Raw genomic sequence first — 24,259 nt, forward strand, 5'->3', positions numbered from 1 at the left:
ATTCATTAAAGAATGTTGGTGGAAATGCGGATATGCAATAAACAATGTGGGAATCGGGTCGTGCAACGAGGTATAAATAAAAATTTGCAAGTTTTTATGACACCAGAAGTTGGTAAAGGATGGGGTCTTCGAACCCTACAAGACCTTCCAAAGGGTGCTTTTGTTTGTGAATATGTTGGTGAGATACCTACGAAGGCTGAGTTATACGAGGGAGTGTTGGCCAAACGAGATGGTGAAGTGCATACCAATCTTGTTCTACTTGATGCTGATTGGGGATATTATCGAAATATTGCAAGGTTTATTAATCATAGGTAAGTTAAGGAGTTTAATTAATCACAAATTTAATTTTGTGAAACTTTATAGTTAATGTGTTATTTAATTATTGTGTTAGGTATTTTGATTTCAATTTGCTAAAAATACCAGTGGAGGTGGAGACTCCAGATCATCATTATTATCATCATGTAAATATTTGTGGAATTTTTGTGCAACATTTTCACATAAATGAGTCATTTTAATAGATTCATTATATTATCTCCTATTTTTTTCTTCTTTTTAATAAGTTATTTTATATCACAATGTGTATTTAATTTATTACCATTCCTGATCACCCATTTTGTACAGCTTGCATTCTTTACCTCAAGAGAAGTGAAAACAATGGAAGAATTAAATTGGGTAAGTAGTGTTATTTAGTCTAACACATATTAATAGAATTTTCAATTAGTTCATTTAGATTGTGATTTAATCACATATAAAGTTGACATGTTACCAAGTGTTCAAGGCATTTTTAATTAGTTCATTTATAATATCTTGGAGTTTGATTATAAAACTGTTATTATCAAATATATATCTTGTTAGGACCTACATAAACATGCCTGATTTCCTGAAGAACTCTTGTCAACCAAACCTCATGACAAGTAGAACCAACAATATTAATGGATTCAGCTTTTGAAGATGATAATGAGACTATTGGCTGCATTTTGAAAGACCATAAACTGCTCTACACACAAAAATAGATGTGTTTTTCTTGTCATTTAAGTCTTTCATTCTTGTACAACACCATAAGATTCATTGTCCCTCTAAGTTATGTCAATATTCTTTTTCTGTTGCTGCAAGATTGGATTATGTTGTCCTTTCCATAAATATGTTAATGAGATTGCCAATAAACACATGATGGTTGGTCTGGTTAGAATCAAATACACACACATGATGGTTGGTCTTGCTTTTCTTTTGAGCCTTCTTCCTTTTCTAGCTTGCTTTTAGGAAGGATGGGATTTACAAAAGAGTTACTCTTATACATTCTTTAACATTTATAACATTTAGATAGAAACTAGTCAATTAACTTAGTTTTTCAATTCTTTTCAAATAAAGTAGTTTTTAAACAATTAACTTTTTACTAATGATCAGTTATTCTTATTGGAACATCTATTGATGTCAAAAAAGACTATATGTGTAATTATTCTTATTAATATTTATAACATTTAAATAAAAGTGAATAAATTTTGAATTTACATCCAACCTTGGAGTTGAAATGACAATTACAACTCTAATTGCTACATTTGTAAATAAATTTGTGTAGTCTATTCCATTCTTTGAGATTTCTCTAAAGCTTTAATTTCCACATCCATAGTATTCTTTCATTCTTTTCTTTACTTTATACAGGGGCGGAGCTAGGATTTGAAACCTACCCGGGCTAATTTTTTATTAAAAAAATCTATCCGGGCTAGTTTTATAATTTGCTGTCACCAATGCATTTTAGCGACGAAAAATAACCAATAACGACGGTAATTTACTGTCGTTATTAATAAAATACATACAGGCTACTTAAGGCTACCCGGGCTACAGCCCGGGCCGGCTTGTACTTGGCTCCGCTCCTGACTTTATAAAGTGTGAACTAGATAAATTTATTTGTCTTCTTTTATTTATTCTTCCTTATTATATCATCTGGATACCTGTCTCTCTACTAGGTTACTCAACCTAAGGAGCCGTCTTCCCTTATCTCTCTCTTCTCTCTTCTCTCTTCTCTCTTCTCTCTTCTCTCTTCTCTCTTCTCTCTTCTCTCTTCTCTCTTCTCTCTTCTCTCTTCTCTCTTCTCTCTTCTCTCTTCTCTCTACTCTCTGTATTTTTACCCTACAGTATGACCCAGTGGAAAAAGTCGATAAGAGACTAAAATGTCACAAATTTTATTAACAAATTTATATGAATGTAGGGTATCACACTTTGAATGTATGTGTCATGCTAAATGTCACAAATTTTATTAACAAATATTTACTAGCATAAATGTTTAGACTTAGATACTTGTCATTGGTTTAGGCAATAAACGAATTTCTTAATGTCTCTTTAAAACTACAAATTAAACAGGATAAATGATTTTAAAAATTCGCAGTTTTATCACAAATTTTAATGTCATACATGTTTATGTGGTAAAAACAGTTATTAAATGTAATAACCCATTGTATTTCTTTATTTTTGTTTGTGTATGTAGGAATAATGACTCCAAATTCAAGAGTTGTGAAAGCATCACATGCCATGAGAGATTTGGGTGTTAGCGAGGAGAAAACAATGTCTGTGTTGGAAAAACTTTTGAAATTATACAATAAAAATTGGCAACTTATAGAGGAAGACAACTATAGAGTACTCGCAGATGCTATATCTGAGCGAGATGAAATGTCGATTTGTCTCTTTTCTTTTTTTAGATAATTGATTAATTTATTTTTCTCTTATTATTATTTTTTCATTTTTAACAGAAAGACGATAGACCTAATGTTAAGAAGTCGTATCTAAAGAAGGAAGAATTTCATTTTTAACAGAAAGACGATAGACCTATTGTTAAGAAGTCGTGTCTAAAGAAGGAAGAAATGAATGATGTCTTGTTCTGTACTAATAATTTTCCGCGAAACAACCATGGTAATAATAGTAAACGCCATTTTGGTGCAACTACATCATCGACAATTATAAACAAAGGAAAACAACCTTCAATAACACTTTAAGGTATGTGTGATGGAAGTGAATAATTTCATATTTTTCATGTTTAATCTATCTAATATTGTCCATGTGAAAAATAATATGTTATACATTACCGTATTAACATTGATTAGTTACATTGTCCATATAAAAAATATTCTTCAAAATTTGTCAACAATGCTGAGCTGAGGTTTGCGAAAAAGGAAATGTTTCAAAAAACATATTGAAAAGACATGACATTTCAAAAGGACAGGAAGCAGTTGTCAGCACACTAGTAAAAGAGATTAACGATGAACCTCCTCCAACATTTCATTATATTTCGAAGAATGTGATATATGACAAAGCTTATGTAAATTTTTCATTGGCCCGAATTGATGATAATAGTAATAGCTGTGCAACTTGTCACAGTAATTGTGTATCGTCTTATCCACCCTGTGAATGTGCCCGATAGACTCGTGGCGATTTTTTCATACAACCTGTTTGGCATTGTAAAAGAGGACTTCATAGACCAATGTATCTCTATGGACCGCTTTCCAGAAAAGCACAACATTTTTACTGTAAGGGTGACTATCCGCTTGAAAAATTGAGAAATGATGCCAATTTGGAAGATTGTCAATGTAGAGGACATTTAATAAAAAATTCATTAAAGAATGTTGGTGGAAATGCGAATGCAATAAACAATGTAGGAATCGGGTCGTGCAACGAGGTATAAACAAAAATTTGCGAGCTTTTATGACACCGGAAGTTGGTATAGGATGGGGTCTTCGAACCCTACAAGACCTTCCAAAGGGTGCTTTTGTTTGTGAATATGTTGGTGAGATACTAACAAACGCTGAGATATACGAGAGAGGTTTGGCCAAGCGAGATGGTGAAGTGCATAACTATCCTATTCTACTTGATGCTGATTGGGGTTCAGAAGGTGTCTTAAAAGATGAAGAAGCTCTATGCTTGGATGCTACTTATTATGGAAACATTGCAAGGTTTATTAACCATAGGTAAGTTAAGGAATTTAATTAATCTCAAATTTAATTTTGTGAAACTTTATTGTTAATTTTTATTTATTTATCGAGTTAAGTGTTTTGATTGCAATTTGCTTAAAATACATGTGGAGGTGGAGACTCTAGCTCATCATTATTATCATGTAAATATTTGTGGAATTTTTGTGCAACATTTTCACATAAATGAGTCATTTTAATAGATCCATTATATTATCTCCTATCTTTTTCTCCTTTTTAATAAGTTATTTTATATCACAATGTGTATTTAATTGATTACCATTCCTAATCTCCCATTTTGTACAACTTGCATTCTTTACCTAAGAGAAGTGGAAGCAATGGAAGAATTAAATTGGATAAGTAGTGTTATCCTGTGGTTATTTAGTGTAACACATATTAATAGAATTTTCAATTAGTTCATTTAGATTATGATTTAATCACATAAAAAGTAGACATGTTACCAAGTGTTCAAGACATTTTTAATTAGTGCATTTATAATATCTTGGAGAGTTTGATTATAAAACTGTTATTATCAAATATATATCTTGATAGGACCTACTCCAAATGTTATACACCACTACTCCAAAGCCGCACTCGAACACACTACTCCAAATCTATTTCCCTTGTCTTTGAGTAGTGTTACATCTTTGATTTCATTTAATTCTCTTAGGAAACTGATCAGCTCCGGGCTTTTATAGAATCTGTCCCTAAGCTCCGAAGCAATACAACAGCTCCCGAATAGGTGATCTATGGTTTCTTCATTTCCTCTACATAGAAGATAGCTCGCGTCCGGGATGCTTATATACTTGCTGATACGATCACGAGTGGTGGGTCTTTCCCTGAAGGCGAGCCATAGGATGTAATGATATCTATGTATAATCTTCGTTGACCATACAAGTGGAGCCCATTCTACTTTCTACGCTTTTTCCCGGATTATCTCCCATATTTTCTTCGATACCAGCTTCCCATTGTCCTCAGCTTTCCATTCATGAATATCCGGTCTGTCGTGTAGTTGTATATTACTTATATGATCAAGTATTCTACGTCCTTCTAAATTTCTTCTCAGGAGTGAGTCCCAATTCCCGTCTTTATTATCTCTGATTTTCGCTTCTGTGTAGTCCCTTTTGATGCGGGTATTTTAAAACTCCTCCTTGTGGATGATAGAATAGTTTTCCAAACAGGGGTCGTGCCAGAATAGAGTGTCTTTCCCGTCCCCTAGCCGGATGTCATAAAGATTTGCAATATCGCTTCTTAGTTTAAGAATCTTTTTCAGAGACCAGCTCATACCTTCATGAATTTTGTAGGTCCAGATGCTGGTTTCGTATTTCATAAACCTCGTATGCACCCATTTGATTCATAATGACTCTTCATTGCGCTCCAAAAGCCCATAGATGCTTGAAAGTGAGAGCCTTGTTCCACTCGATATACTTCTTCAAGCCGATGCCTCTCTCGTCCTTCGGTTTGTAGAGAGCGGACCATTTGACTTTTTTTCCTCCTCTTTCGCTACTGCCACAGATAAAGTTCCTCATCAGCATGTCGAGCTCCTTCATTATCTTCTTCGGAATGACCATATGCTGTGCGCAGTAGCCAACTATGCCCATGACCACGGTTTTTATAAGTTCAATCCTCCCTGCATAAGAAAGTTTTTTCACTACCCAGCCAGATATCTCCATGATGCCCATGATGTTGAAGATATCCTGCTTTGTTTCGTCCTTCACGCCTCCATAAAATGCCACACTTTTGTTTTTATTAATAGTTAAACCTGTAACCTCAGAAAAGAACGTTAGTATAACCCTAATAGTTTTAATGGAATCAATGTCTACGTGCGCTAGAATGAACAAATCGTCAGCAAAACATAAATGGGTTACCTTCTCTACCTCACAAAATGGGTGAAAGATGTATAGACGATTTTTTCGGAACATCACGAAGATGCATTCAAAGATCGCCATGATAGCTACGAAAAGGTAAGAAGATAGGGGGTTCTAAGATTGAATTATGTTGTCCTTTCCATAAATATGTTAATGAGAAACAAACACATGATGGTTGGTCTTGCTTTTCTTTTTTAGCTTGCTTTCAGGAAGGATGGGATTTACAAAAGAGTTATTCTTATACATTATTTAACATTTATAACATTTAGATAGAAACTAGTAAATTAACTTAGTTTTTCAATTCTTTTCAAATAAAGTAGTTTTTCAACAATTAACTTTTTACTATTGATCATTAGTTATTCTTATTGGAACATCTATTGATGTCAAAAAAAGACTATATGTGTAATTATTCTTATTAATATTTATAACATTTAAATAAGAATGAATAAATGTTGAATTTACATCCAACCATGGAGTTGAAATGACAATTTCAACTCATTGCTACATTATAAATAAATTTGTGTAGACTATTCCATTCTTTGAGATTTCTCTAAAGCTTTTATTTCCACATCCATAGTATTCTTTAATTCATTTCTTTACTTTATAAAGTGGGAACTAGATAAATTTATTTGTCTTCTTCTATTTATTCTTCTTTATTATATCACCTGGATACCTTTCTCTACTAGATTACTTAACTTAAGAAGATATCTCTCTTCTCTCTTCTCTCTTCTCTCTTCTCTCTTCCTTTTTTTAAAAGAATTATGTTTTCCTAAATCCTTTAGCAAAACAATCTCCACTTTCCAATTATGCTTATTTGTGTCGTTCATGTCATCCCATTCATGTTGGGATAATTTCAAAAGGCCCATAAAGACTATTGGGTTGAATTATGTTTTTCTAGATTCTTTAGCGTCATTCGTGTTAACGACACCGTATTTATTTAAATCCTACAATCAATAAATAAAGACACTATAAATTATAGATATCTTTTCAATATAGTCCATTTATTTATATATTACTTTTATTCAAAAATAGTCCAGATTTTTATTTTGAAATCAATGAATACGATATCTTTTCTAAATTAATTATTTATTTTAATCCCGTGCAATGAGCATATATACGCATTTTTAGAAATAAGTTCATTTGCTTGGAATTATTTTAAAATTATAATAAGAGTGCAAAAAATGAGTGTATATAAAATGCCACTTTTGGATAAAGTTTGAAAATAAATATAAATTTTAGAAAACGTATGTCCAAGCTTGATAAATATACACTATCCAGGAAATCCCTAATTTATAATTTTATTTATTCATAAATTTAGAAAAGCAATAAAAGGGCGGAGCCATAAAATATGGCGATCAACGTGATCAAAGATATCCTTACTCTAATGCCTATTAGGCAACATGTTGTATGATTTAGATCTTGGAGTGTTTTCCTCTAATCTCACCCATGAAGTATGGTGGACTTAGTTTTTAACTCTAACCAAGGTTTGTTCAACTTTTGACCCGACTTCAACTTTTGACTCGACTAGAGTTAGTTTTTTAACTACGGCTAAAGTGTGACTAGTAATGCAAATGTTTGACTCAAATTGGGATATTGGGAAATCGCAAAACACTGCACGAGGTTTTGTCCATGTGTGGGTGGATGCCCTATGTGTATATATTAACGTTGTTAGATATCTTGTCTTGAATAATAGTAAATATATATACATATGATGTAACAAATAAATTAAATAAAATTAAATATACGAAAAATGAAATCACCGATTGAGATATTGATTCGAGTAATGTGTTAGACACATTTCACTTAAAACAGTTCCAACGTCTCCCGTTTGTGTTGGAGTTTATCGTAGATGACTGTCTCCTAGGGTACAACGAATCTAGTTGTGATTCTGCACTGAAATTACTACTCCTCATACTTGATCAGCGTACCTGAACTATCACTGGGTTTCAACGGAAATATCGAGCAAAGAACTCGAAAAAACACTCACAAAATAAGAAGAGGGCTTTTGGAATTTTAGATTGAGAAAATATAACATGATAGGGTTGTTTGAGATTAGAGATGAGGGGTTTTATATTGTTGAAATGTTAAACATTCATAAAAATAAAATCAACCATTAATCATTGATCCAACAGCTGACCATTAATCATTGATCCAACAGCTGACCTTGATTGCCTCTTCATTGCTCCTTATATTTTCTCTTCATTAGAAAATACACGTTACATGATTTTTTAAATTGCCAATAATTCTCTTGTGTTTAAGCACGGATTTGGACCATCACCAAAGCAAAGTTATGTCTTGATTTTAATTTATTTTATACATTTAAATTTATTTTGATTAAGTTTATTCCATAATCATTTAGATATGTTTATAACTTTCAACTTATGTATAGTGTTTTCTTGTTATAGATGAAAAAAAATGAGATAGAAAAAGAGATAAAAATATTCTTAGATCTACTTAATGAAATGAGCATTTTCAAGTTAATTGAATGACTTAGAGATTTTATTTATTTAAATTGTACTTACTATGAATGTTTTCTACTCAAAGTTAAAATTAGTTTTATTTTTACATAGATCTTAGTATTTATACCCTACAAGTATGATCCAGTGGAAAAAGTCGATATAAGAGACTAAAATGTCACAAATTTTATTAAAAAATTTATATGAATGTAGGGTATAACACTTTGAATGTATGTGTCATGCTAAATGCCAAAATTTTTATTAACAAATATTTACTAGCATAAATGTTTAGACTTAGATACTTGTAATTGGTTTAGACAATAAACGAATTTATCATACCTCTTTAAAACTACAAATTAAACAGGATAAATAATTTTAAAAAAGAGTGGTTTTAAAACAAAATCTAATTTTATACATGTTTATGTGATAAAAACAATTATTAAATGTTATAACCCATTGTATTTCTTTATTTTTGTTTGTGTATGTAGGAACAATGACTCCAAATTCATGAGTTATGAAAGCATCACATGCCTTCAGAGATTTGGGTGTTAGCGAGGAGAAAACAATATCTGTGTTGGAAAAACTTTTGAAATTATACGATAAAAATTGGCAACTTATTGAGGAAGACAACTATAGAGTACTCATAGATGCTATATTTGAGCAAGATGAAACGCTGGTATGTATCTTTTCTTTTTTTTCAATAATTGATTATTTTATTTTTCTCTTATTATTATTCTTTCATTTTTAACAGAAAGAAGATAGACCTAATGTTAAGAAGTCGTTTCTAAAGAAGGAAGAAACGGATGGTATCTTGTTCTGTACTAATAATTTTCCGCGAAACAACCGTGGTAATATTAGTAAACGCCATTTTGGTGCAACTACATCATCAACAATTATAAACAAAGGAAAACACCCTTCAATAACACTTGAAGGTATGTGTGATGGAAGTGAATAATTTCATATTTTTCATGTTTAATCTATCTAATATTGTCCATGTAAAAAATATTATGTTATACATTATCTATTAACATTGATTTGTTACATTGTCCAGATAAAAAAACTTCTTCAAAATTTGTCAACAGTGTTGAGATTTGCGAAAAAATAAATGTTTTACAGTATAGAGAAAAGACATGACATTTCAAAAGAGCAAGAAACAGTTGTCATTTGCCTAGTAAACGAGATTAACGATGAAACTCCTCCAACATTTCATTAAATTATGAAGAATGTGATATATGACAAAGCTTATGTAAATTTTTCATTGGACGGAACTGATGTTAATAATAATAGCTGTGCAACTTGTCACGGTAATCGTGTATCGTCTTTTCCACCCTGTGAATGTGCCAGAGAGACTCGTGGCGATTTTGCATACAACGTGGATGTCATTGTAAAAGAGGACTTCATAGACCAATGTATCTCTATGAACCACTTTCCAGAAAAGCACAACAAATTTTACTGTAAGGGGGACTGTCCGCTTGAAAAATCAAGAAATGATGCCAATTTGGAAGATCGTCAATGTAGAGGACATTTACTAAAGAAATTCATTAAAGAATGTTGGTGGAAATGCGGATGCAATAAACAATGTGGGAATCAGGTCGTGCAATGAGGTATAAATAAAATTTTGCAAGTTTTTATGACACCTGAAGTTGGTAAAGGATGGGGTCTTCGAACCCTACAAGACCTTCCAAAGGGTGCTTTTGTTTGTGAATATGTTGGTGAGATAATAACAAACGCTGAGTTATACGAGCGAGTGTTGGCCAAGCGAGATGGTGAAGTGCATACCTATCCTGTTCTACTTGATGCTGATTAGGGCTTAGAAGGTTTCTTAAAAGATGAAGAAGCTCTATGCTTGGAATCTACTTATTATGGAAACATTGCTAGGTTTATTAATCACAGGTAAGTTAAGGAATTTAATTAATCTCAAATTTAATTTTGTGAAACTTTATTGTTAATGTGTTATTTATTTATTATTGTGTTTGGTGTTTTGATTGCAATTTGCTTGTGGAGGTGGAGACTCCAGATCATCATTATTATCATGTAAATATTTGTGGAATTTTGTGCAACATTTTCACATAAATGAGTCATTTTAATAGATCCATTATATTATCTCCTATCTTTTTCACCTTTTTAATAAGTTATTATATATCACAATGTGTATTTAATTGATTACCATTCCTAATCTCCCATTTTGTACAGCTTGCATTCTTTACCTCAAGAGAAGTGAAAGCAATGGAAGAATTAAGTTGGGTAAGTAGTGTTATCCTATGGTTATTTAGTCTAACACATATTAATATAATTTTCAATTAGTTTATTTAGATTATGATTTAATCACATAAAAAGTAGACATGTTACAAAGTGTTCAAGACATTTTTAATTAGTTCATTTATAATATCTTGGAGAGTTTGATTATAAAACTGTTATTATCAAATATATATCTTGATAGGACCTACATAAACATGCCTGATTTCCTCAAGAATTCTTGTCAACCAAACCTCATGATAAGTAGAACCAGCAATACTAATGGACTCAGCTCTTGTAAATGATAATGAGACTATTGAAAGACCATAAACTGCTCTACACACAAAAATAGATGTGTTTTTCATGTCATTTAAGTCTTTCATTCTTGTACAACAACATAAGATTCATTGTCCCTCTAAGTTATCTCAATATTCTTTTTCTGTTGCTGCAAGATTGGATTATGTTGTCCTTTCCATAAATATGTTAATGAGATTGCCAACAAACACATGCTGGTTGGTCTGGTTAGAATCAAATAAACACACATGATGGTTGGTCTTGCTTTTCTTTTGAGCCTTCTTCCTTTTCTAGCTTGCTTTCAGGAAGGATGGGATTTACAAAAGAGTTACTCTTATACATTCTTTAAAATTTATAACATTTGGATAGAAACTAGTAAATTAACTTAGTTTTTCAATTCTTTTCAAATAAAGTAGTTTTTCAACAATTAAGTTTTTACTATTGATCATTAGTTATTCTTATTGGAACATCTATTGATGTCAAAAAGACTACATGTGTAATTATTCTTATTAATATTTATAACATTTAGATAAAATTGAGTAAATGTTGAATTTACATCCAACCTTGGAATTGAAATGACAATTACAACTCTAATTGCTACATTTGTAAATAAATTTGTGTAGTCTATTCCATTCTTTGAGATTTCGCTAAAAATTTAATTTCTACATCATAGTACTCTTTCATTCTTTTTTTTTTACTTTATAAAGTGGAAACTAGATAAATTTATTAGTCTTCTTTTATTTATTCTTCCTTAATATATCATCTCTAGAAAACAGTAAAAAAATTTGACATCACGATTCAAATTATAGATTGTTGTAACAAAACTGTTTTTTACAGGATTATGGAATTGACTTTGATGACCACGAGCATCCGGTCAAGGCCTTTAATTGTCGTTGTGGCAGCAAATCTTGTCGGAATATCAAACCTAAGAGAAGTAAGTTTTTAATTTGTTTTTTTAATATAATTAATCATCTGATTTTAAACAACAAAAAAGTTAATATGTTGTGATTTTTTAAATTTGTTCTTTCTGTTCGATCTCGTAATAATGGTGTATTACTTTAGTTAGTATGAATTGTTACTTTTAACATTTATGGGGTAGTCTATTCTTTATATATAACAATACTTTAGTTTTGATTATGATTATCATAATAGAATTGTTAACATTTAAAATAAACTTCATACCTCAAGTTGTCAACACCATAGTGTCAATTTTTTGTTTGTTTTTGAATAGAATCTTCCAGATCTAAATCTAGGAGATGAAGCAATGCCTCTAAACTCTATGATGCTACAATTTCAAGGTATCAATGTATTGTAATTTTATTTAATTATTTTGTAACTAAAATCATTGTTTTTTGACAATAATTTTTGTTGCTCTCTTTCAGTCATCAGCCACAATGTTGAACGTGCTTCACTATAAAGATCTTAAACTGAATGGAGGATAATAAGATTGGTTATTGGATTAATGTAGTTTCGAGTCAACTTCTTAGAATTTCTATTATTTCTATCTATGATTTGTTATGGAATTAAAATTTTATTTTAGACTGCTTAATTTGTCAAGTATGTTTTTGTTTGTAACTTTGATGATTAAATATTGTTTTTGTTTGTGGCTATGAATAGGCCAATTTGGGGATATTATTTTTGGATTTAATTGAGAAATTATCAATGTATTTTTTCAAAAAACAGATTTTTGTCAAATATTTCAAAGACCCATTGTTTAGATAGAGATGGTTTTATCATTTATGAGCTCACTGATGAGATTGAAATATAGAAACTTTTTTCTCTCTTAGAGAGCTTTTCTCTTTGTGGCAATTTGTTTATATTTACTCACAAGAAATGGGTCATAGGTCTTCGATGTTGGTAGTGCATAATCTGAATTTAAAGGAGATTAACGATGAACCTCCTCCAACATTTCATTATATTTCGAAGAATGTGATATATGACAAAGCTTATGTAAATTTTTCATTGGCCCGAATTGATGATAATAGTAATAGCTGTGCAACTTGTCACGGTAATTGTGTATCGTCTTATCCACCCTGTGAATGTGCCCGAGAGACTCGTGGCGATTTTGCATACAACGTGGATGGAATTGTAAAAGAGGACTTTATAGACCAATGTATATCTATGAACCGCTTTCCAAAAAAGCACAACAAATTTACTGTAAGGGGACTGTCCGCTTGAAAAATTGAGAAATGATGCCAATTTGAAAGATTATCAATGCAGAGGACATTTAATAAAAAATTCATTAAAGAATGTTGGTGGAAATGCAAATGCAATAAACAATGTGAGAAACGGGTCGTGCAACGAGGTATAAACAAAGGGTGCTTTTGTTTGTGAATATGTTGGTGAGATACTAACAAACACTGAGATATATGAGCGAGGGTTGGCCAAGCGAGATGGTGAAGTGCATACCTATCCTGTTCTACTTGATTTGATGCTGATTGGGGTTCAAAAGGTGTCTTAAAAGATGAAGAAGCTCTATGTTTGGTTGCTACTTATTATGGAAACATTGCAAGGTTTATTAACCATAGGTAAGTTAAGGAATTTAATTAATCTCAAATTTAATTTGGTGAAACTTTATTGTTAATGTTTATTTATTTATTTATTGTGTTAGGTGTTTTGATTGCAATTTTCTTGAAATACATGTGGAGGTGGAGACTCCAGATCATCATTATTATCATGTAAATATTTGTGGAATTTTTGTGCAACATTTTCACATAAATGAGTCATTTTAATAGATCCATTAAATTATCACCTATCGTTTTCTCTTTTTTAATAAGTTATGTTAGGATCTAGGTCGCGGCTGGAGGACCGGAGTTGGACCGGTTAGCGCGTCTCACTCAAAGGTTGGTGATTAATCCGGTTAGAGATTAACACCGGAGTTTCAATACTACACAAACTGTCACAAACCCTTGAACCAGGTTCAAGCGCGGAAGAGGTTTGTTTCAGGTTAAAGCAGCACACTCACAAGATAGGCAGAACCGGTTTTGGATAAGACAGGTTTGGAAATTGATGGGTCGGATTTTGTAACTTGGTGATTCGGTTTAGATAGTTTAGAGTCGGTCAAAAAGGTGTAGGTCGGTTAGTACCGCTCGGTGATAAAGTAAGTCAGACGGAAAGTAAATAACAAGACAAATTTTTATGGATGTTCGGAGATAAAACTTCTACGTCACCCCTTCCTCTCGAAACCGCGAGAAGGATATTCACTAAGGAATACAAATACAATCCGATCGAGACTTATTTTCTGCTCGATAACACCCGTACAATTTACACCGAAATTATAAATACACACTTCAACTTTAACACTTAGGCATTTTCTAGAGAGAGAACACAATCTTATCACTTGTAAATTAATTGTTCACTGTGTCCCATATTTACTCCTCTTCAGCTGCTCCTTTTATAGGTAAAATATGCCAACGGTCATATTTCACTTCCTTGAATTTGATTGGCTGAGCAGATGTTCAGTGTTTCAGACCTGCCGGTCAACTGTTCAGACCTGGCGGTCAACTTTTCAGACCTAGCAGTCTGTTCTTCCAGTATGTAGGACAAACCGGCTAGGTTTGTCTTTTACTCAATGTGGTAACTGTCGGTTAGACAGTTGTCTGTACTTGGAAGATTGCCTTTCTAATTTATCCCGAAGTGGAAAGACCCTGTAGGACGGTTTTCTGCAGCCTGTAGACTGTCCTCAGACTTGTATGAATATGGAAATGTTCAGTTTGTTCCTTTGGTATCATTCTCAACAGGTACCCGAAGTATCTTCTTATGCTGGTCGGTTATTTGTCTTAACCGGATGGCTTCCGGTCATTCCTTTGGCTTCTGGTCGGTTAATGACGCGCTATCTGGTGTTTCCAGCCTTCAGTCTTGACCGATCTTGTTTTTCTTTGTGCGGTCATGTTTCTGGTCGGTTTGATAACTTGACCGGTTGAGTTTCTTAACCGGTTGAGTAATCTGACCGGTTGGTTTTCTCAATCCGGTTGGGAACTTTGACTGGTCCGGTTCTTTGTTCCTGCATGGAAGGTTTATTTTTGTTAAGTTCTGTTGATCGGTCTAATTTTATCTTATCAATTTCTCCCTTTTTGATTATTTTATTTAAAATTATCAAAATCATGTAGGATTGCAAACGTAGGCCGGTTCTTTATTTGACTGGATTTTTGAAATTGACTTGGGAGAATTTTTCGAAAATTTTGGAAAAATTTTGAGAAAAATTTTGGAAAATTCTAATCTTTTATCTTATCAATTTCTCCCTTTTTGATTATTTTATTTAAAATTATCAAAATCATGTACGATTGCAAGTATAGGCCGGTTTAAAAAATAACTTTATATATATAAAAGTAACCGTAAAAGGGGAAAATATTATATGTAGAAACCGAAATAAACATAGATTAAGAAAAGAGAGCCCCTATTCTGATTCGGATGGCAGGAAGTCTTTCATCATGTCATCGGTTGTTTGTTCCTCATCCGGTGGAGCCGCTCTTGAAGATGAACCTCCAGCTTGCGGTTGACCGACCGTGCTGATTGGAACCGCATTGGAGACTCGCTGTCTTGTAGATCGCGGCTCGAGATTCTCTTCGCTTTCATCCTCGGTTTGGGGAGCAGGGTTCGGTGGAGTTTCGATATTTGTCTCGGTGATCCTCTCCTGCATCCCGGTTACTTGAACCTTCCTTGATGGTGTTTTCCTTTTCCGTGTTGCCGGAACTGAAGAGGAAGAATCCGCCTTGGTCTTCTTGTGGGCATTTGCAAAATCGGCGAGCCTTCGTTTTTCAGAATTTAACCGTTCTGCATCCTCGGCCGCTTGAGCTGCTATGCTCTTTGCAAGTGCCGGATCTTTGGCCATTGATATCCGTAGTCGTTCGTTGAAGTTCGCATCAGATGATTGCGGTGCTTCCTTTACTTTCCGCGTTTCTTCGTCCAGCGCATCCTGAATATCCTTAGCCGCTCGAGTGTTTGCCTCCTCAACCGCTTTATCAACATTAAGCTTGGCATTTATCAACTCAGTCACTTGTTCGGTGAGCGCCTTGAGGTCGGCTTCAAGCTTGCCGTTGCGCTCTTCAAGACTTGCATTCTTCTTTTCAAGATCTATGACCCTGTCAAGTGTCGAACAGACTTCGGTGCTTGACCGCCCTAGGTCCTCATCTACCTTTGTGAGCTGTTGATCGGTTTTCTCTTGAAACCGTTCCAAGTCATCCACCATCTTGGAGGTCTTATCTTTCAAGTCTTCGGTTCGCTTAAGATGTTCGTTGTGTAGAATGGTATCGTCCCGGTAGTCGGCTTCGATCTCTGTGATCCGGGCATCTGCCTTCACAAGATCATCCCTCGTTGTTTCGGCTAACTTGATTATTTGAAGCACGGTTTTCTTGAATTTCCTCTTCCATGGTCGAACCTTTCTGTTGCAAACTCTTCAATGAGAGTCTTGACCCTTTCTTCTGTAACGACCGGTTCTGAATCCCCAGGTTGACCAGTTTCAAGTGACCCGGTGAAAGGAGTCTCTGTCCTTTCGTCAGTGTCGTTGATGACCGGATCCGCTAGAGGAGGCGTATCACTTCGATTCTGACCGTCATCGGTCTCAGGACGCGGAGAGTGCGCCGTATCTCGCTGTCTACGCACCGCTTCAAGACGCTCTATTTCGTCAATGAATTCTCCTTTCTTGACTTCAAGTATATCCAACACCAGGAGTTGTAATTTAGCCTTCGGTGTTCCCGCAACATACCTTTCTGTAAGCTTTCGTATATGTGTGGTTAGCTTGTGTAGCCGAGCACGCGGTTCCACTATTGCGTGTCGGTCCATGGCTTCGTTGGGATCCTCGGCGTTTGTGAGCCTGATAACGTCTTCCTCTATCTCCAAAATTCTCTCAAATCTTTGTCTGGTGGTTAGGTCCGGTAGCACATGTTTGAAGAATTTATTGCACCGTATCAGGAACCACTCTCTATATGCTTGTGCTGCCTTTTGAGCTTGCAGATGAATTTCTTCCAAGACTTTGCGTACAATTTTCTCGGCCATCTTCTGGTCGTTGTCAGCGGGAACCTCTTCCTCCCCTCGGCCGTCTGCACCGGCATCGGTGTTTTCAAGGCTTGTGGCCGCACCGACATTGTCAAGACTTGTGGCCGATTGTTCCTCTTCAATTGGTCCTTCTTTATCGGATGGATTGTCATTGGTTTTCTGCGAGCCGGTTCGGTCAGACGTGGAAGCCGAGTCTTCCTCATCTTGCGTTTCTGAGCGCGGTTCCGTGAATACTATCGGTTCCTTATCCTTGCTTCCGGACTTGTCTTTTACCGGAGCCGGTGTCTTGGCAGTAGATTTCTTCCTTCGGCCACCTGTAGAGCCGGGGGCCGACTGCTTTTTCTCCAGGAATTGTCGGGATCTTATTATCTTGCTCGATGAGAGAAGAACACCAGGACCGGTGTTGATGTTGTCTTGGAGCATGATCTTCCCAAGCGGGATGGCATAACCCCATGACCGGGCGGAATCCGGTTTCACCATGTCTTTTAGGTTTTGAAAGATCTCCTTCGCCCAGTTAACGTTTATACCGTTCAGTAAGCCGATAAGCATCTCGATTTTGGCCCTGGTGAAGTTATCGAAATTTCCACATCTCGCCTGAACCGACTTAGTGAATATGTCATAGAGCGGTATATATTCCGGTCGCAGTGATGACTTCTTACCGGATACCTTTACAGGATCCCCGATTGCCGAGAGAATCTGACAAGCCGCCTCGAATGTTGTTTGGTCTATTTCCATTGAAGCGTTGCGGCCATCTGTTGGAAGACGTAAGATTTCCGCAACTGACTCTTCGGTTATGTTGAATTGCTTGTCGCCAACGGTTGCGGTTATTTTGTCGCCAGAGAGAGATGCGGTTTTGAAGAACTCTTCAACCGCTTCCCTGTAAAGAACGAAAGGACCGCCTAGAAAGTACTCGAGTCCGGCTTCCGAAATCCGGGTAAGAACTTCCTTTGCCGGAACCGAACCGTTTTGTCTGATTTCCTCAAAATCCACCTGGATGATGTGTTTGAACAAAGCCAAAGCACGAACCATTGTTGGTGATTGAGAGAGTTTGAGAGAATAACCGATGTGGGAGAAATTGAGAGCCTAGAGAGAGAAAGCTGTTTCGCGTAAGAGAAAAATGAAATGGCCAAGAGTCCCTTTTATAGGCGCGGTCTGGAAGCTCAATCGTCGCAAACCGTCCCATCACCTTGGGCGGGAATTTTCCCTCCAAGTGATTTTGGCGGCAAACCATGGGCGGTAATGAAAAAGGCGGCAAATTATGGGCGCCAAATCAGAGGCGGGAAGTTTGAGCGGGAGCTTCTGGCGGGATATGTTGGCGGGAATATGTTTCCCTCCAAAAATTTCGATTTCGGTTTTGACGATGCAGTCCCTTTTTGAAACCGTATTATGAAGTGATTTGTGAACCGCAATGATGCGGTGTTTTGATCTTGACCGGAAAGTTCTACGAACACATGTTTGTCTATCGATTTAACCGGTTATTTAGATGAGTGCTGAATATTTACAACTTTTGATTAAGCGGTTCTTCTTGAGACCGTGCATAACTGCGAAGACGCGGTTTCTTTGATATTGACCGGATATTTCAATGAAAACGAAGTTACTTTATAATATTAATCGGTTACTTAGATGGATATTCTGATTGTTACTTTGACCCGGTTATTTAGACTGAAATAGAGTTTCATTGAATGAAGGTACAAGATAGAAAGCGATATATGGATCGGTTTGGAAATAGAAATTCATAAGAAATAAAGATATAACTTATGTAATAACGACTATTGAGAGTTTCTCTTCCACTCCATCCATGTCAAGGATGTTTGAAGGAGATGCCGGTGTGCCCGGTCCAAATTCTGGGCGGTACTTAAGAATGATCCGACTGATGTGAGGAGCATAACCGAGACCCTTCTTGGTTAGCACCATGGTTTTCAGGTTCTGAAAAATGACCGATGACCAATTGATGGCCGTGTTGTTAACAATGTAGGTCATCATGTCGAATGTTTTCTTGGAGTAGCGCTGATTCGGGGATTGACAAATGATAGAGCAGTTTACAATCTAATGAAGAAGTTGGATGTGGTGAGCAAGGCGGGTTTTTAACCCATGATTTTCCACTGGTACATCGGTTCCAGAGAAGAATATTGAGTGATCGGTTGCTGCACTTCCCACCCGGGTTGGGAAGTCGGAAAACCCTTCTGTGGGCAGGTTGAACATTTGGGCAAATTCGGCTTCATCCAGCCAGAAGCTATGGTCTCTCACCATGGAGACGATATAGTTTTCTCTGATGCAAGCACCTCTGAAGAAAGTCTTGACATCCTCAAGAAGTATGGGACCGGATTCTTCGAGAAAGGTTCGAAGACCGGTGTCAATGAGAGATTCAAACATGACCTCCTTGGTTTTTATATCCCAATGTTCCATACATGAATCGAAGTTGATGCTCAAGAAGTTTTCTAGAGTTCGGCCCGGCATGATTCAAACTTTGCTAATAGAGAGAGAATGAGTTCAAGATATTTATGATTTAAGATGTGTTAATTTGATTAGGAAAGGTCTCTTTATATAGATCCGGTTTTGGAGGGAAAACATCAACATTGAATGTCAGTTTTGTCTTATTGGAGAGAGGGACCAGTTCGGTCTGAGTGATTTATAATTCGGTTCGGTTAGAGTAAGTGAGCCGGAAAGTAAGAGTAAAGAACACAAGACAGATTTTATGGATGTTCGGAACAAACTCTCCTACGTCACCCCTTCTTCTCAAATAGTGAGAAGGATATTCACTAACTGGAATATTACACAATACAATACACAATCCGGACGAGTCTTAGTGACTGCTCATCGATTACACTACTCACACAGTGATGTAATACTTTTACACTTGGTAAAATACACTGATTTCTACTTAGAACAATTTTACTTTGAGAACAGAATAGCTATATCAACTCAGGATGTTCTTCGGGTTTGATTATGTGAAAATTTTGATTGATTCTTGTTTGCACGCGTTGTCACTGTTTGCTTTTCGTTCTTGGCTTCCTTTATATAGATAATATGACAACGGTCATATTTCTCTCTCATTCATTGATTAGTCAGCCGAACCGGTCAGGTTCAGGTAGCGTGCACGCCTTGTCATTTTGGACATCTGGCAGACATGCATTAGCCGGCCGCCTATTTCAGAAGGTTGCGTGTGATCTTGGATAATTATTCATCATTGCTTTTGTTACATGATTCTAACTCGGATTACGGATCCTTCTTGTGCTCATTATCCAAGAAATTCATTACGTCATCTTTCATAGATTTCATCGATTTGAGTATTTTCCCGTTGGCCTTAAGATCTTCGATTTTTGAGCCAGCCGAAAATATGCTTTCTCCGATTTTTCATTTGAGCCGATCCGGTTTAAAGAAGTAGCACCGTTTTTCTTGATTGTCCGGATCTCTTTGAGACACAATGTCTCGACCGGTCCGGTGTGGTTACCTGCAAAGGGAACATTGAGACTGGTTAAGTTATTTTATATCACAATGTGTATTTGATTACCATTCATAATCTCCCATTTTGTACAGCTTGCATTCTTTACCTTAAGAGAAGTGAAAGCAATGGAAGAATTAAATTGGGTGAGTAGTGTTATCCTATGGTTATTTAGTCTAATACATATGAATAGAATTTTTAATTAGTTCATTTAGATTTTGATTTAATCACATAAAAAGTAGACATGTTACCAAGTGTTCAAGACATTTTTAATTAGTTCATTTATAATATCTTGGAGAGTTTGATTATAAAACTGTTATTATCAAATATATATCTTGATAGGACCTACATAAACATGCCTGATTTCCTCATGACAAGTAGAACCAACAATATTAATGGACTCAGCTTTTGTAGATGATAATGAGACTATTGGCTGCATTTTGAAAGACCATAATCTGCTCTACACACAAAAATAGATTTAAGTCTTTCATTCTTGTAGAACACCATTAGATTCATTGTCCCTCTAAGTTATCTCAATATTCTTTTTCTATTGCTGCAAGATTGGATTATGTTGTCATTTCCATAAATATGTTAATGAGATTGCCAACAAACACATGCTGGTTGGTCTGGTTAGAATCAAATAAACACACATGATGGTTGGTCTTGCTTTTCTTTTGAGCCTTCTTCCTTTTCTAGCTTGCTTTCAGGAAGGATGGGATTTACAAAAGAGTTACTCTTATACATTCTTTAACATTAATAACATTTGGATAGAAACTAGTAAATTAACTTAGTTTTTCAATTCTTTTCAAATAAAGTAGTTTTTCAACAATTAACTTTTTACTATTGATCATTAGTTATTCTTATTGGAACATCTATTGATGTCAAAAAGACTACATGTGTAATTATTCTTATTAATATTTATAACATTTAGATAAAATTGAGTAAATGTTAATTTACATCCAACCTTGGAATTGAAATGACAATTACAACTCTAATTGTTACATTTGTAAATAAATTTGTGTAGTCTGTTCCATTCTTTGAGATTTGGCTAAAGCTTTAATTTCTACATCATAGTACTCTTTCATTCTTTTTTTTACTTTATAAAGTGGAAACTAGATAAATTTATTAGTCTTCTTTTATTTATTCTTCCTTAATATATCATCTCTAGAAAACAGTAAAAAAATTTGACATCACGATTCAAATTATAGATTGTTGTAACAAAACTGTTTTTTACAGGATTATGGGATTGACTTTGATGACCACGAGCATCCGGTCAAGGCCTTTAATTGTCGTTGTGGCAGCAAATCTTGTCGGAATATCAAACCTAAGAGAAGTAAGTTTTATCTTTTGTTTTTTTAATATAATTATCTGATTTTAAACAACAAAAAAGTTAATATGTCGTGATTTTTTAAATTTGTTCTTTCTGTTCGATCTCGTAATAATGGTGTATTACTTTAGTTAGTATGAATTGTTACCTTTAACATTTATGGTAGTCTATTCTTTATATACTCAATACTTTAGTTTTGATTATGATTATCATTATAGAATTGTTAACATTTAAAATAAACTTCATACCTCAAGTTGTCAACACCATAGTGTCAATTTTTTGTTTGTTTTTGAATAGAATCTTCCAGATCTAAATCTAGGAGATGAAGCAATGCCTCTAAACTCTATGATGCTACAATTTCAAGGTATCAATGTATTGTTATTTTATTTAATTATTTTGTAACTAAAATCATTGTTTTTTGACAAAACATTTTGTTGCTCTCTTTCAGTCATCAGCCACAATGTTGAATGTGCTTCACCATAAGGATCTTAAACTGAATGGAGGATAGTAAGATTGGTTATTGGATTAATGTAGTTTCGAGTCAACTTCTTAGAATTTCTATTATTTCTATCTATGATTGGTTATGGAATTAAAATTTTATTTTAGACTGCTTAATTTGTCAAGTATGTTTTTGTTTGTAACTTTGATGATTAAATATTGTTTTTGTTTGTGGCTATGAATAGGCCAATTTGGGGATATTTTTTTGGATTTAATTGATAAATTATCAATGTATTTTTTCAAAAAACAGATTTTTGTCAAATATTTCAAAGACCCATTGTTTAGATAGAACTAATCCATATTCAAAATTTTATTCTCTTTCAGATTTAGATAGAGATGGTTTTATCATTTATGAGCTCACTGATGAGATTGAAATATTGAAACTTTTTTCTCTCTTAGAGAGCTTTTCTCTTTGTGGAAATTTGTTTATATTTACTCACAAGAGATGGGTCTTAGGTCTTCGATGTTGGTAGTGCATAATCTGAATTTTTAATCGACTTGTAAAGTTGTTTCTAATTTGGACAGTAAAATTTTTGAACTTCCAAGTAAATGATCTCTTATAATAAGCTCATAAATTTTGTGAATTTCTTACTATTTTAACTATATATGTTGTAATTTATTTTTATCGTTTAAGATTTCTCAAACAATTATGCTTTTAATAATTGTCCAGTATGTTCGATAATAAAATTTTCATTGAATTTTAGATTTTTGTTTGACTATTTACATGTTTTAGATACTTTTTTAATTTGTTTGTAAATTATTAGTTTTATGTGCAACTCTTTTCCTTATTTTCAAATGTGTAACTCTTTCCAATTTTAAAATAGATAAACATTGAACACTTTAAAAAAAAATTGTTGAACAAACAATGTCTAACACTTCGCCAATAGAAGAAAAAGAAATGGGGTTAAGTGACTTCTATCTAGTCTTTTTTGTTAAGTGGCTTGGTAGCGGGAAATGTAGTTTAGTGTAGACTCTCCTTATTCCTAATATCTGGGGCTATTTAATTACATAGAAACTTCTTCACCTTGCACACGGGTTCAAGGGCCCTATCTTGTATCCTAACTTGGTCGTGATTCTTAGGTTATTCTCATAGAAAAGATAAGATTGGTTGGTCTTACAAAGGTATTTGTGTTGAGAATGAATTTACAATATTATAAATATGGTATATTCATGCACGTTACACAATCTTGATATTCAACAACAAAAAAAACTATATCTTTTTGTGTATGATTTTGATATTAGGAAATAAGATTAACATAAAAAGTGAGTAGATCTTTTGTTATGGAAATATAATTAGAAAATATGGTAATAATATTTTGGAAGCTCTATGAGAGTTTTGAACAAAATATTGATATTGACCTAATTGGAGGATTATTTAAAGGTGCAATCAGATACTTTAGAAATTTAAGTTTTTGCCTTGAGAGCATAACTTCCTTGTGAGTTGTGTGTGAGATTTCATTATGAGAGAATCATTGTAATACTCCCATAAAAATCTTGATAATAAAGTTGAGAGACTCTTGTGCTTCGAAAGTGGATGTAGGTCTGTTTTTTTTTTGGGAAAAACGACTTAGCGTTATTTCATTAAAAATTCTCAAAAATGGAAAAAAACCCACGAGTTTAAGAGATCATTCTAGACAGGCCTAGAATGATTTTGAAGTCGTAACATTCTGAGTAAAAGCTAAAAAGCTAAAAACGTAAATGAAGTATCTAATTACAATGATTTCAATTCTAGTGAGTTTAAAAAACGGTAAATTCCAGTTCCTACAGATATTCCAGTTCTGCTTCGTGTTTGGAATTCTTGTCCACGTTCCCGCAAGGGCACTGCAATCCGATACAATATCTTTCCATAACTCTTCAACGCTACTGCGGGTTCTGTCATATACCCTTACATTCCGTTCTTGCCAAATGTTATACACCACTGCCCCAAAGCCGCACTTGAACACACTTGTTACAAATCTATTTCCCTTGGATTTGAGTAGTTTTTCATTCGCTCGGGAAACTGATCAACTCCAGGCTTTTATAGAATCTGTCCCAAAGCTCTGAAGGATGTATGTCTGTTTTGGCCGAGCCATTATAAATATTGTATATGCGTTCTTTAGTTTGTTTTTTTCCCAATTGTTTGATGTTGTTATTATTCTTGCATTAAGGGACACTTCATTTCCTGGTATCCCAAAATTTTTTTGGATGAT

At 34.4% G+C, this 24,259-nt stretch overlaps 1 protein-coding gene and 1 pseudogene across 1 annotated transcript; both read left to right on the top strand.

Annotated features, from left to right (window-relative positions):
- Window positions 1-96: 96 nt before the first annotated feature.
- On the top strand, window positions 97-12,226 carry LOC124939226 (annotated as a pseudogene).
- A 416-nt stretch (window positions 12,227-12,642) lies between these two features.
- On the top strand, window positions 12,643-22,158 carry LOC124939227 (histone-lysine N-methyltransferase SUVR4-like). Its single transcript, XM_047479727.1, is given in 10 exon segments — window positions 12,643-12,972; window positions 12,974-13,037; window positions 13,040-13,121; window positions 13,123-13,234; window positions 13,237-13,337; window positions 13,421-13,487; window positions 20,341-20,391; window positions 21,482-21,578; window positions 21,870-21,936; window positions 22,021-22,158. Coding segments are annotated over 9 exon segments (933 nt in total). The 3' UTR covers window positions 21,899-21,936; window positions 22,021-22,158.
- The last annotated feature ends 2,101 nt before the right edge of the window (window positions 22,159-24,259 follow it).

Source organism: Impatiens glandulifera, chromosome 5 (assembly GCF_907164915.1).
Source record: "Impatiens glandulifera chromosome 5, dImpGla2.1, whole genome shotgun sequence".
Classification (NCBI taxonomy): Eukaryota; Viridiplantae; Streptophyta; class Magnoliopsida; order Ericales; family Balsaminaceae; genus Impatiens; species Impatiens glandulifera.